Below are 14,149 nucleotides of genomic sequence, written 5' to 3'. Positions count from 1 at the left end.
ACTGTCCCCATGACTTGTCCTACCTGCCTATCTTCTTTTCCACCTATCCACTCCACCCTCCCTCCACCCGACCTATCACCTTCATCCCCTCCCCCACTCATCTATTGCACTCTATGATACTTTCACCCCACCCCCACCCTCCTCTAGCTTATCTCTCCACCCTTCAGGCTCTCTGCCTTTATTCCTGATGAAGGGCTTTTGCCCGAAACGTCGATTTTACTGCTCCTCGGATGCTGCCTGAATTGCTGTGCTCTTCCAGCACCACTGATCCAGAATCTGGTTTCCAGCATCTGCAGTCATTGTTTTTACCCTGAAGTACATGCTGTCTGTTTGCCGTATAACTTGCTAGTACATGATGCAAATGTAATATTAGTATAACATAGTGATACACTGTAACCTGCCCACCTCTTAAACTGATCACGACTGAAAACCAGATCAAGCTTTGTAGCTTTGTGTCTGCACTAAATTATAAAGCAACACAGAAATACAGTGAACATTTAAGTTCTGAATGAGGAGGCAAAGATCAAAAGGCCAAGGCAAAGCAGAGCTGCTATGAAAACCCAAGTGGGCACAAAGTGAGTAAGCCGGCATACAGTAAATGAGAGGTACCAATGTACACCCTTGTCTAAACCATGCGCTGGTTGCAAGTGGCCCAACAGCATCATTACAGTGAAAGATGCCAGTGTACTCCAAAGTGCAGTCATGAAATGAAGAACTTAATATAAGTAGGTCAGAGATATGCCATGTGGATGTGGAGATGCTGGAGCTAATGCCAACGTCTGTAGGTTAGGAGCTGTGGGTGGTCACTGCCCTGGACCATGCCATGAGATGCTGGTGCTGGAAGTCCAAGAAGAAGACATTTGAGTGGTTTGCAGCTATGCATTATGGGCAGATAAATTATTAACTGAGCAACGTTGGGACTATAACTATAACCTCACATCCAGATGCCGAGAGTTGACAGGAATGGTAAATTCAGAAAGTATGGGAAATGGTTCCACCTTCTGTAGTTTTGTTTTTACTTTGGGAGCTGCATTAAGAGCACTACATTTCAGGAAGGATATATTGACTTTAGAAGCACCACAGCATAGATTTATCAAAATGATATTGTGCTCTAGTGAGCAAGTCTAGAAAAAGAAAGATCCAGAAATATAAAATTAAGAAGCAGTTTTCAATCCAACATTGTCCCCTAAGTAAGGCTGTAACTGCCAGTTTAATTGCCCTTGGCATGACTGAACTCCACTGATTTTTATTAGTTACAGGTTTACTGTGTTTTGATCAAATGCAGCTCAAATGAATTAAGAAACAGATCAGCCATGATTAAATGGAAAACAACAGGCTCAAGGAACCCCAAATAACTAGTTTTCATGTAGTAACTTATGTTAGAAAGTACAGTCAAATAAATGTGTTAGGCTCAAATGTTTGCCAGTTACATTATTGATACAATTTGCCTTGGTTACAGACATTTCAGAGGGATAAGCAGTAACAGTAAAACCTTTGAAAAATATCAATTATTGCTGCTATAAGTCTATGAAATAATAGGATCAAAGAGAATAAAAATGATTTACAATAAAAGATAAAATAACTCGAGAAGACATGAGGAGACTCTTTATATATGGTTATTAGTAGGATCTGGAATCTGCAGCCTGTAACATGCAGATTTGATAAAATTGAGATAGAGAATCTGAAGAAATCTGATAAATATTTAAAAGGAAAGTCATTTTCAGAGCTATAGGAAAAGAGTTAGAGAGATGGGACAATTGAAGTAAGTCTATCCAACAGACAACATGGATGTAGTGGGGCAAATGGTTTCCTTCTGTGCTGTATCATCTGATGGCTTTGTTTATAATTTAAATTCAATGAAATTCAGAAACAGAAGATATTTTGTCTAGATATAGGTGTATATCTAATCAAAACTGAAAGAACTGCGGATGCTGTAAATCGGAAACAAAAACAAAAATTGCTGGAAAAGCTCAGCAGGTCTGCGCGCATCTGTGGAGAGAAATCAGGATTAATGTTTCAGATCAAGTGACCCTTCCTCAGAACTGATGGTAGCGAGGAAAATGTCAATGTAGAAGATAGGTTGGGAAGAGGGGGCCAGGAGTAAGTATATGTGGGGATGGAGCCCAAAGGGAGAGAAGAACAGTTGGACAGACAAAGGAGTGGTTAACGATTTCGCTAGGAGGGGATAATAGTTATTAATGTGGACTGTTAGTGCAATTACACACAACCCATTGGAAGCCACTAACCGTTCCCATTAGCAATTATTCACCCTCCTAGGCAGATCATTATCCATCCTTTTGTTCTTCTCTCTCCGTGGGCAGATGAAATGAATTCTAAGAAATTGGCAATCATCTGGAAAGCAATGAAAGCACATCCTGAGTGGGAATGTAGTGAGCTGGGTATAGCTGAAGCTCTTCAGGAAAATGTCAGTTTATATGCAGAAGATAGGTTGGGGGAAGGGGGTAAGGAGTAAATGACAGGTGGGGATAGAGCCCACGGAGAGAGAAGAACAAAAGGATGGATTATGATCTGCCTAGGACGGTGAATAACTGCTAATGGGAACGGTTAGTGGCTTCCAATGGGTTGTGTGTAATTGCACTAACAGTCCGCATTAATAACTATTATCCCCTCCTAGCGAAATCGTTAACCACTCCTTTGTCTGTCCAACTGTTCTTCTCTCCCTTTGGGCTCCATCCCCACCTGTCATTTACTCCTTACCCCCTTCCCCCAACCTATCTTCTGCATATAAACTGACATTTTCCTAGCTACCATCAGTTCTGAGGAAGGATCATTGCACCCAAAGCATTAATTCTGATTTCTCTCCACAGATGCTGCCAGACCTGCTGAGCTTTTCCAGTTATTTCTGTTTTTGCATATATTCAGATTATTTGAGATGTCCTAAATCATGATGATATGAATAGCAGATTACATTAAACTTTGCGATTATTATTATCATGCGTACAAAGACAAGTGGTGAGTTTGTGGATATGCTAGGAAATAAATCCCATAACTGTGATGTTGGACCGAGACCTAGACACGAGTGCCACTTACCCATTTCCTGTCTTTCAGCCAGGTGGATGTACAAGTGAGAAGGAAACAACTGTGAAGTTGTTAAATCAGCAATCGTCAAGTGCAAAATGCTCATCAAACAGATCATTAACCTTCTTTGAAGCGAAAATTCTGGCTTTAACAGAATAGAAACAAATTGCTTTGCAAACTGTCAGCAAGTCATGCGCATCAACCAGGTGAGTGCAGAGTGGAAAGAGATTTATCAGAGAGTTGAAATATTAGAAAGGCTTTGAACAATGAACTGAAGAGCTTCAGCTGTACCCAGCTCACTACATTCCCACTCAGGATGTGCTTTCACTACTTTCCAGATGATTGCCAATTTCTTAGAATTCAGTTCATCTGCCTTTGACTTCACTCACCTTAAATTGCACTTCCCTGCAGTCAACCTTCACAGTAATATCCAGCTGTGCTTGCCCTGCTGAAGCAGGAGCAACAACATCAGCACCAACTAGAAGGTGACTAGGATGTGTGAGTGTGAGAGGCAATGAAGGTGATTGTGAGGGTAAGCTGTCACGATGTGAGGAGATGCCTGGAGAGAGATAAATAAGTGCAGTCACAAGATGTGTTCTGAAGAGTGCTACTGGGATAATGCTGGAAAATTCAGAAGTACCAGTAATTGCTATACCAATAACTCAAGTATTGTTTGAAACAATAAATAATTTTTCAAAGATTTTCAATTTTCAATCATCACGACATTTGAATACCAATCTAAATGGGATCAACAATTTATAATGTATGAGAAATGCATGTTAATTGGATGGCAAGTGGTCTCTGATTGGTAGACCCATTGCCATGTAGAATGCACCACTTACATGATGACTGGCAGTTCACTCTCAACAAAAACCGAAATTGTCAGATAATCTTAGCAAGTCTGGCAGCATCTATAGAGAGAAATCTGAGTTTTAGGTCCAGTGACCCTTTTTCAGAACAGTCTGAGGGAGGTTCACTGGACCCAAAATTTTAACTCTAGTTTCTTTCCACAGATGCTACCAGACCTGCTGAGATTGGCTAGCAATTTCTTTTTTGTTTCAGACTTCCAGCATCCACAGTTCCTTCAGTTTTTCATCTAGTAGTTGGCTGCCAAGCTTTGTGCAAAGGTAAACCAGACAGATTGATTCTGATTTGACTAAGCGGAGATGAGTACTGCAGATGCTGGAGATTAGAGTCAAGACTAGAGTGGTGTTGGAAAAGCACAGCAGGTCAGGCTGCATTCAAGGAGCAGGAAAATCAACCTTTCAGGCAAAAACCCTTCATCAGGAATCCTTCCTGATGAAGGGCTTTTGCCTGAAAGGTTGATTTTCCTGCTCCTCGGAAGCTGCCTGACCTGCTGTACTTTTCCAGCACCACTCTAATCTTGGCTCTGATTTACTAAGGTCTCTTTTCAGCAAGGATCAAATTCTGTGTCTAAATAACTATTTTGATGCCTATAATCTTTACCGGCCTCCTGAGATAATTGATTCTGTGAAGGACTATCTCCAGTTTGTTGGGACCACAGTCCTGCTGCTGATTTCATTTGCACTTTCATGTCTGTCTAATTTATCAATACTGGCCACCAGCTAAGCAGCAGTTTGATTTTAGTGTTCTCATCCATATTTTCATAATCATCTCCCCCCACCCTTATCCCTATGATCACCTGTGGACCACAATCCTCTGAATAATTTACCTCTAGTTCTGTCCTTTTGAATGTTCTTGATTTTAATTTCTCCACCTTTAGTGGCCATGTCTTCAGTTACTTAAGTTTTGGAAGTTCCTCTCTGCAGCTCTATACTTCATGATTCGCATTTCTCTGTAGACAAGCTTTAATCAATAAATTTCTTTAAATAGCCTGTTGGTTATAGAGAATTATTGAAAAAGTCAAATTTTGTTGTTTTTGTTTCATCTCACCCTCATCAGGACAATTCACAGGAATTGTCAAGAGGAAAGCCAACATTTAAATCAGAAAACTCTATTTAATTTACTTCTATGTACAGTAGTGAAGAAATCTGATCAGGTATGTAAGTGTTTTGAATATTAGGAAGCAGGACATTTATTACCCACTGTAAGTATTCAATATAAGTTGAACAGAATTTTGTCGTACAGTTGTGATCTGAAAATTTTAATTTCCTGGTACAATAACATTTCTAGTGCAAAAACAATCAATTTATGTAGTGCTTTATTCTTGTTCAACACACACAAAACACATAGGCACAAGACTTTAGCAGATGGTAAATTTTACTCAGTATTAGTTAAATTTTTCATGAAAAGAAAAACTACTTGTGCACCGTACTCTTACATTAATAGCACAAAGAAGTTAATAAATACAATCATCGCCAGTAATTTACATTACTAACACATGATGCAAATGTGTGCATTCTTTTATTTAATTGATTGTAAACACATTGTAATGCAACATACAAAACATATTACGTGTACAGATTTACACAGTGTAATTATATATACTACTGTCACCTATTAATACTGGAGTTTCTGAGTATGTAATTTGCAGAACATCAACATTTCAAACCACACAGTTACATCTTCCAGAATTATTCAAAACTATTTTACAAAAATTACAACTGCGGTTGCAATGTTTTGAACAGTATTGTGAACTGAAAATAAGACAAATGTGAACACTAATTGACAGGAATTAAAATACCATACTTCCTAAATGTGAACACAATTTGAAACGAATTGTACATATGGTTGATGCATAGAGTAGATATGTCAATGAATTCGAAGTTAAATAGCTCTGCAATTGTTCATGGATTCTTTTACATCATTTTGCCCAGCATGACATGACACAGTATTCAGACATTCTTTAATATTTTGCTTGAAAATAATACTCTTCGTTTGAATATATTAATTAGACCTTTGTTACAGTTGTGTATTTATTGATGAATCTGTGACTGTTCAAGTAAAAATGCATTAACCCTATCAGACAACCAACAAATAGATAATCATTGTTTTGGGGAATGCAAGGAGACTAATGCTGTGGTCTTGTTACATTCAAAATTGATGTAGCAATTTGAAAGCAAAGAAACTACAACAGTAACAGGAATCCTTTAAGCTACACAAACAGCAATAGAACCATGATTACTACTGTGGCTTCAGGCAGACTTATCTTTTCCCATGTGGTGACAATGTCAATCCCCTGCTGCATAGTAATGAACTGGCATACTAGCATTAGATTTTCAGCATTTCATTTAATCATGCCAGATAGCTGGAATATGGTAACATTTCTTTCTGAATTGGCTCATACTCAGTCTGATTTGTTCTTACCATTTAAATCTTGCTAAGCCAAATTCATCTGTGCTAACCATTGTAAACTCACTAACACTTACTCCTATCCTACAAAAGTATATTTTATCTAACATTTCTCCCTACTTACATTCTAAAAAATGCATATCAATGTTACACTACAGGTCATCCTTTCACAAAGTACACCTAATTCCCAAGTGAGTCGAGCTGGATCTATCCATCAAAAGATAAGAAATTTGGTCTCTGGCAGTGTGCGTGCACAAAAGCAGCTTAAAAATATTTTGAGCCCTTTGTTTTAAAAAAAGCACAAAAATATAAATGCTAAACTTAAAAATATGATGTGAACCCTCTATAGTAAACATATATGGCATTATTTGTTATATGGCAATGCAAAATATGATCCATTAAGATCCAAAGTGACTGGATCAATAACGATACTGAGTGCTCATTAATGTTTTAAACAATGATTTTTCCTGGAACCATAAGATTCAGTGACAGAAAAATCCAATTCGCTAAATGCATTGACATTCAAGATCAAATGGCATTCTCAAAGCTATAATCACTGTCTGGTATTTTTTCTAGCAAATAATGACTTTAATGTCGCATTCTGTTCCTGCATCTTCTAGGGTTGCATCAATAATGTGTTCAATTATTAAATATATTACAAGTGCTCCTACACCTGTCACTGAGGTCTATTTTAAAGTAAACATGCATAATAAATGCATGGTTTGCAATACATTTTTAGCGTGGTTTACACACAAACTAGATGGTTGTATAATGCAGTTTCTGCGTAGAGCAAAATAAATTCATATTCATTGCAAATGTTTCAACCTGAAGCTATAGAAAATAAGGTAGGCAAAACATACAAGGTTATTCTGTTGTCTCAGCAGCCTACCCATTAAACAAGACTTTTTCCATTCCTAAACCCTAAATTATTTGACACATAATGGCATTATCTCCAAAGACTACTGGAGATAGTCATGATTCATAATTGGCACCATTATGAAAGCAAAATCATCATGATGTCATTGAAAACAATTAATTATCTGTATGATTCACATTCACATTGTGCACAGGATACTGTACTTAGCTAATATATGATGTAAATAAAATTTGTGAAATTCAGCAGATTTACTTATATATCAACCATTGTGTTGATTATCTTTCCCACTATTTTATTACTCATGGGTTTGCAGATCAAGCCACTCTTGAGGTATAAACCAAATCTCAAGGTTCTGCAACAAGTACTTATTTATTTCACACTAAGATGTAGCATTGGCAAAGGCCTGGAGAAGTCACAGACTATTATAGTTTTGCTTTATATGTTTAATAGTTTCTACTAAAAGTTTTAGTGAATTTTACCATTGATTAGCCTATTTTAGCAGCTTTCTTCAAAATGACTTGTTTTATTTAAATCCTGAAATTCTCTGAGTAGAAAAGTATTTCACAGTGAAACAATGTGAATGTTTTTAATATGTAACTATTTTCCAGATAAAGCTTCTGATAAGTAGAGTGTACTATTTACATATATAACACCCACAAATGTCAAAATACGCAAATAGCAAGATACTTAAAATCTATGAGACCGCATGTTAAGAAATAACTTTATGACAGGTATAAAATAATACAAATTCTCTCAGTATGGTTAACTGTTATTCACATTATTACCATCCATACATTAGCTCCATTTGAAAAAACACATTTTAAGTCAATCTGTATTTGTGTGGGTTTTTAATATTGGGAATGGAATTCTTCCAATTTTAGGCATGGACCATCAGTTTCAAATATTTTTAGGTTAGATACAGCACAGTTAAATCTACAATAATGTTTCCTTAACCCTACCTCCATCGCAAACTTAGGAAAACATCTAATACTGCAATAATGTAATACTTTTCCTTTGCCCATGCCAATGATATATCCAGTGATTCCTATTGCGTCTCCAACAATTTAGTGACAACCAATGACAAATTAGAAACTATTATACTTTGGGCTCTTGTTGACTGGAAAGTGGGTTCCTTCATGTGGGATATTTGTTGTTTCCCAACAGAGGGAAGTTTCACTGAATAAATACAGACTAGATCTGAACACAGCGATTAAAAAGCCAACATCAAACTCATTGTGACATCACTGTGTCTCTCCACTTCAATATATTTCAATGTTAAGGCAACACACGGCCTGCTTTGTCTCAATATGAACATTAGAATGGCTTCACTTCAGATATTTTCAATTCATTCAATGTGTTACAGGTTTCTATTGAAAAACCTTCTAGTGAATTCTAACTTTTTTCTTCAAACATACACACTAATAGTTTCATCGCCAGAAACAAATTCCCCAACTTGAATAGCCACTCAAAATGCAGAAATACATTAAACAGTTTTATTTTGCCTACCCATTCTAATAGCTATGTTTTTTTCCTCAAAATTGTTAGCAACCAAGAGAACAACGTCACCTCATCTTATACAGTACAGATCACAATATATACCACAATCAGATGTACAAATTATATGTATTTAGTATAAATTGAAAATTCTTCAGAAAGGCTTTGGGTTGGTTAATGCACAGCTTGTTCCTTCCCTATCAAACAATAAAGTCCAACCCCTGGTTTGGCTGCTAACCATCACTGAGACAATGCCATTTGGCAATTTGTCGTCTTGGGTGCTCACAGATCTCCCTCCAATGTTCTCCTACTGTCCCTTCTGCTGATGCTCCCAGCACGAGGCGCCCAATGATCTCATTCTTCATCATTCTGTCAAAATCGATGACCATAAACTCAACACTGATGTTTTCAATCCCTTCACATGGAATGTCAAAGACAAAGAGCTCATTGAACACTGGGTTGAGAGTACACTTCTTAACATGGGTTTTTTTCTTTGATATTCGCTTCTTATCATGGTACAGGTTGACTTTCACATAAGGGTCAGCTGCTAGAAAGAAAGCAAGACATACAGTTTTTCAACATTCTAATTGTTGTTTCCACACTTTCATTTGAAACTCTTCATTTAAAAAAAAGGTGGTTCAAACTGCACTAGGCTTATTTCAGAGAAAATATAAAAGTACTCATAAAATCAAATGCTATTGATCCTACACATTTAAATTATTGTAAACATATGGAAAGAGAGAACAAATTTTGATTGAGTTGAAAATGGAATGAGAAAGAGGATAGGCCCAAGAGTACATGGACATAGAAATAGATGGTTAATTCCAATACAAATTGGTTTCATGTCAGATGTATTAGGATTAGTTACCCTATTTGGATAATTACCTGATAATCCAGAAACATCATTTTTCGGCAGATGGCGGGCTTTTAGTACAACAACAGTCAGGGTGTTGGTGGTAGATTGATAGCAAAGGGATACTAATAATTCACCACGGCCCACAGATTTCTGTGAATGCACAAAAGAAAACACATGAATAGGTTTTCAGAGACATGCTGTTATCACTGCACAGGAGATCCTCTCACTGCCCTTTCTAATGACACCATCACTGCAGGAGAAAAAAAAGATGATCCAACATCTGTCTGCTGCCTTGACATCCATTAATAAAATAATAGACAATATCTTAAATCTTCCTTACTGATCAATCTTGCTGTTCATAACATTTCCATATAGTAAATTAAAGTTGTGGCTATCAGTAATTTACTATTGTTATTTTATACAACAAATATTAGTCATATTTTGTCAAACATATTTTCCAGCTAGTGTCATGTTATGTGCTGTTATTAGGTTTGAATTTACCTTAAAATGCTATAATATAGCTTCTCCTTTTATTTCCAGTAAAAGCTTGGAGGAGTTACTCTCCTTTCCTGACAACTACACTATTCATCAGAACAGTGCTAAACTTAAGGTAGGTATATTCTGCTGATTAAACCTAAGATTGGATGGAGAACAATGGGGATGGAGGATATCTTGGAACATAATAGCAAAGATTAAATGGACAGAATAGCCTATTTCTGAGCTGTGTTGTTATTCGCAATCAATTTTGATGTGTCTTTTGTTTATGAAGATGAACTCGTCAGTTCGATTGTTGGTACATTTATTAATTGAACACTTCATTACGCCCATATTTCCAAACAAAGGATGTCTTGTATTTATTTTGAATGAAACGCCTGAAAAACCCATACTTACACTACCTCCTCTCCCCCCCGCCCCCCCAACCCCGTACACTTCTGCATATTCTCTCCAAATGTAAGGTTCGATTGAAGTCATTCTAGAATTTAGATTTGACCAAAGTCTAATGTATTTGTGTGTGTGGGTTTCTTTTTGTTGTGGTTCGCCTGGTTTGGGTTTCCATGTCAATCCTTTGAAAATGCAATTCTCTCGTATGTTTATCACACGCGAGACTTCCCTCGGGCGCTTACCTCGTCTGTCCCTTCTCCCCCCTATGACTGGTAAGCTTTGTGTTTTCACAAACCCCCAGACTTTCTTATTTGTCAGCGGACAGGAGCAGAACACAAGAACTACACTCCCCACCCAAACAAGAGGACTTCTCAAACACTTACCCGACAGTTTCTCTTGGTGATGTCCCTGTGCATCTGCACCTTGCCTTCCGACAGATCGATCCCTGACATCGGCACCAGGACCTCTCCGATGACATCGTCTCTGGAAAAGCGGTCAAAGCTCAGCACCAGGAAATGCAGAGACAGCTCTGGTACCTGACTGTAGGGGATCCCGTAAAATGTGAAGGTTTCCTCAAAAGCCGGGTCCAGGGTTTTCCGGAGGACGCGAGTTTTCACGCGGTGTTTTTTGTCCGGCAGGATTGACATTTTAATGTAAGGGTCAGATGTCATTGACTGTTCATCCATGGCAGGCAGTCCGTGAGCCTCTATAATGTTCACAAGTAACGCTTTCTTATCAAAGTTGTACTTTAAGGAGAACGCCAGGGATCCCAGATTAGGCGCATTGTTTTGTTGCTGAGAAGGCGCGGCTGGCTTGTCTGATACAGGAGTCTGCGATGACACGCTGTCTTTCTCGCTGTCTGTGCACAGCTTGGGCGGAACGCTCTCGATTTCTGGGGAGCTACGGACTTTGGCAGGAGTTTTGGTGAAATTTCCGTTCTGATCGCGGCTCTCCAGGTCCAGGTGGAGAGAGTTCTTTGGTATTCTGGCTTTGGAAGAGTCTTTATCTTTGTGATCGGATTTTTCATCTGCCCCGAACTTCTTTTTGTTGCTTAGGTTCTCGGGATAGATGTCGACTCCCTTCAGCATGTGCACAAATTTGTAAGGAGGGGTCTTGGTGGCTTTGGACGACTTGCGCTGACAGCAGATCCATGCAAACATGGAGACTGTAAATATCAGGCCAAACGCACTGACTATCCCTACAACTGCCGGCACATCATCTGGAGAGGGGGAAACACACACACACACATACACACATATTCAGTGGCATTCTGAATCCCCGTACAGTAAAAGGAACATTTTACAAACTTCAACGCTCCCATCATTAAAGCCGCCATCTCACCGCGAACCTGCTAAACATTTCTGATTTGCATGATGCTTCCTTTTCATTGCAATTCAAAGAAGCAAATTACATCCATCGCCAATATATGATTAGTGCAGAATACCGGAAATGGGTAGGCTGTGTCGTGATTCGTCGATTTTTAATTAAAAGTTTAAAAATGTACCCTTAAAGCACTTCTAGATAAGGCAATACATATCAATAACGTCTCCCCACATTGTCCTGTCAATGGGACTGAAAAACAGCGCCAGTTCCGGTTAATGCCTAATTAACAAGACGAATCGGTGTGAATCCGATAAGCTAGACTCCAATTACTGCCACCACTGCACTTCCCCCCACCCCCCCCAGAACTGCGTTTACCAGAGAGGCAAATTGCAGAATTTTGTTTTAAAAAGATTCGAACTAAGCGGACACGCAGAAAGCACGAAAAATCAAGTGAGCGGGCAATAAATAGAGAAAGGCAGCAATGAGAAACAATTAGACAACTTTGAGAGGTAAGAGAGAATTGAGAGACAAATACGCAATGGATGTTGGCGAACCCCGCCCCCCCCCATACAAGTGGGGTACAAAAATGGAGAATAGGTCTGAAGTTCAGAAGTGCTTACCCAAATTTAAATATCATAATTTACCATTTCTATTTTTTTCACAGGTCAAGTGCTATGCATCAGATTAGCTTGACTGAACCCGAAAAGGAGGCATGCACTGAGCGTTACAGGCAAAGGTTCCACTGCACTGGAAAGATCAGTAGGTATGGAAGTGACAGCTATGCTATGTAGAACAAGAAAGATTTGCCCGGAAGCACCCACGCAAGGATGCGAGCTTACCAAAGCTTGTCCCGCTCACCACAATCGGAGCCATGGCGATCTGCGCTGTCCGCGGTGCTGAAACGCACCAGCTCGCAAAGTAACGTACTTCCCACTGCTTTCCTCTTCTCCCTCGGACTGATGACCCCGTTTCTCACTTGTATTTTGGGGGAAAAAAAAAACAAATTAAAAAAAGGCAATATCCTGTAAAGAGCTGAGAGACGGCGGTAGAGGGTGTTGGAGTGGGGTTTGTGTGGAGTACCCAACGCTCTGATTCTGCCTGTGACTGCTGCAGCCCTGACTCTCACAAACACTGTAGACGTGGAGCGCTGGATGACGTCTTTCTGACGAAGCCCTTTGCTGAGCTGCTCCCTGAGCTCTTTAAATTCCGACCATCAGTTAATGTTAAATGGCTGGAGTCTGAATGCTATCAGCTCGGAGGATACAGCGTTTTCTTGTTGTGGTTGTTGCGTGGATGGATGTCTGACGGTGAGGGAGATTAGTGCCAGGGAGTGGGTGGGAGAGGCTGACATACACACACACACACATCAAAGCTAGAAGCATGATGTCTGCGTTAAAGAGACTTCTCCCTCACTTTACCGGGCCAGTCTATTTAGCGAGCACAATCGTAAAACGCCAACTGGTGAATGGCGCCTAATTCCAGTCCCCCCCCCCCCCCTTCTCAATGACTGCTAAAGTTATTTTTTTCATTTTTAATTAAATGATCAGTAGATCTGCGCTTGGATTCCAAGACAAATTTCGGATATTATGAAGTCTCCTAAAGCGCTGTAATCTCCCATCCCACTCACTAGTCCACACCCATGTTCGCATAATTTAGCATTTTACAACCGAACGGGGAGCAAGGGTGGACATTAATTACTGCCGCTTCCTCGGAGAGAAGGCAGACGCACACCATCTGCTGCTTAAAGGGATTCAAGACTTGCAATGAGTCAGAATCCATTGGCACTGCGATCATTCATACAGTCAGCTACCACAAACCCAGAGCTTCATTACGCACATCTAACTTCAGCACTGCAGTACAGATGTGTCCCTCTTATGGATCTGGAAGTATTTCACATGCTGTATCAGACTTAACACACTCTCTCACTTCCAGCTGTTTTTTACATTTCGTGTTGTGGCAAGAAAATAATAAAGTAGTCTGTATTAAACTCCAAGCCATAAATTATTTCGAGTTCAGGTTGCAAACATACAGAAGAAACTATACGCTTCAGTTACGACAGAAGGTTAATTTGTCTCCCGTTTAGTTATTAAATGACCTCAAAACGCAGTGAAGATCACAAAGTGACAAAGAACTGAATCTTGGTGGAACTGGAGAGAGTGTCTCCCGGTGCTGCATCAGTAATGTAATCACAACCCGCAGCACGTCACGCCCAAGTGCAAATCCAACAGACAGTAATAGATTACTCCCCTACACCAAAGCAACCTCGAAAAAAAAGATGAAGAACAATTTAAGAACTATTTTATTGTTTTTAGTAATATACAGTTTAAAATACAATTCAAATAAGAACCCACATTAGAAATAATCAGTAACCACATAAGAACAGGGGCAGGCCATTTAACATTTTG

General features: G+C 39.1%; 1 protein-coding gene across 2 annotated transcripts; it reads right to left on the bottom strand.

Annotated features, from left to right (window-relative positions):
• Positions 1–5,204: 5,204 nt before the first annotated feature.
• LOC122547979 (synaptotagmin-4-like) lies at positions 5,205–13,731 on the bottom strand. 2 transcript variants are annotated; one of them, XM_043686619.1, is made up of 4 exons: positions 12,584–13,731; positions 10,805–11,640; positions 9,569–9,689; positions 5,205–9,227 (listed from the first exon to the last, which is right to left on the bottom strand). In XM_043686619.1, exons 1-4 carry the CDS (start codon positions 12,615–12,617, stop codon positions 8,917–8,919), a joined length of 1,302 nt encoding a protein of 433 aa, XP_043542554.1. In that variant the 5' UTR covers positions 12,618–13,731; the 3' UTR covers positions 5,205–8,916. The 2 variants fall into 2 exon arrangements, with proteins under 2 accessions (XP_043542554.1, XP_043542496.1); XM_043686561.1 differs by having other exon boundaries at positions 5,205–9,230; positions 12,584–13,729.
• Between the last annotated feature and the right edge of the window lie 418 nt (positions 13,732–14,149).

The sequence above is a fragment of the Chiloscyllium plagiosum genome, chromosome 1 (assembly GCF_004010195.1).
Source record: "Chiloscyllium plagiosum isolate BGI_BamShark_2017 chromosome 1, ASM401019v2, whole genome shotgun sequence".
NCBI classification, from domain to species: Eukaryota; Metazoa; Chordata; class Chondrichthyes; order Orectolobiformes; family Hemiscylliidae; genus Chiloscyllium; species Chiloscyllium plagiosum.
This window is presented reverse-complemented; position numbering and strand designations above follow the sequence as displayed.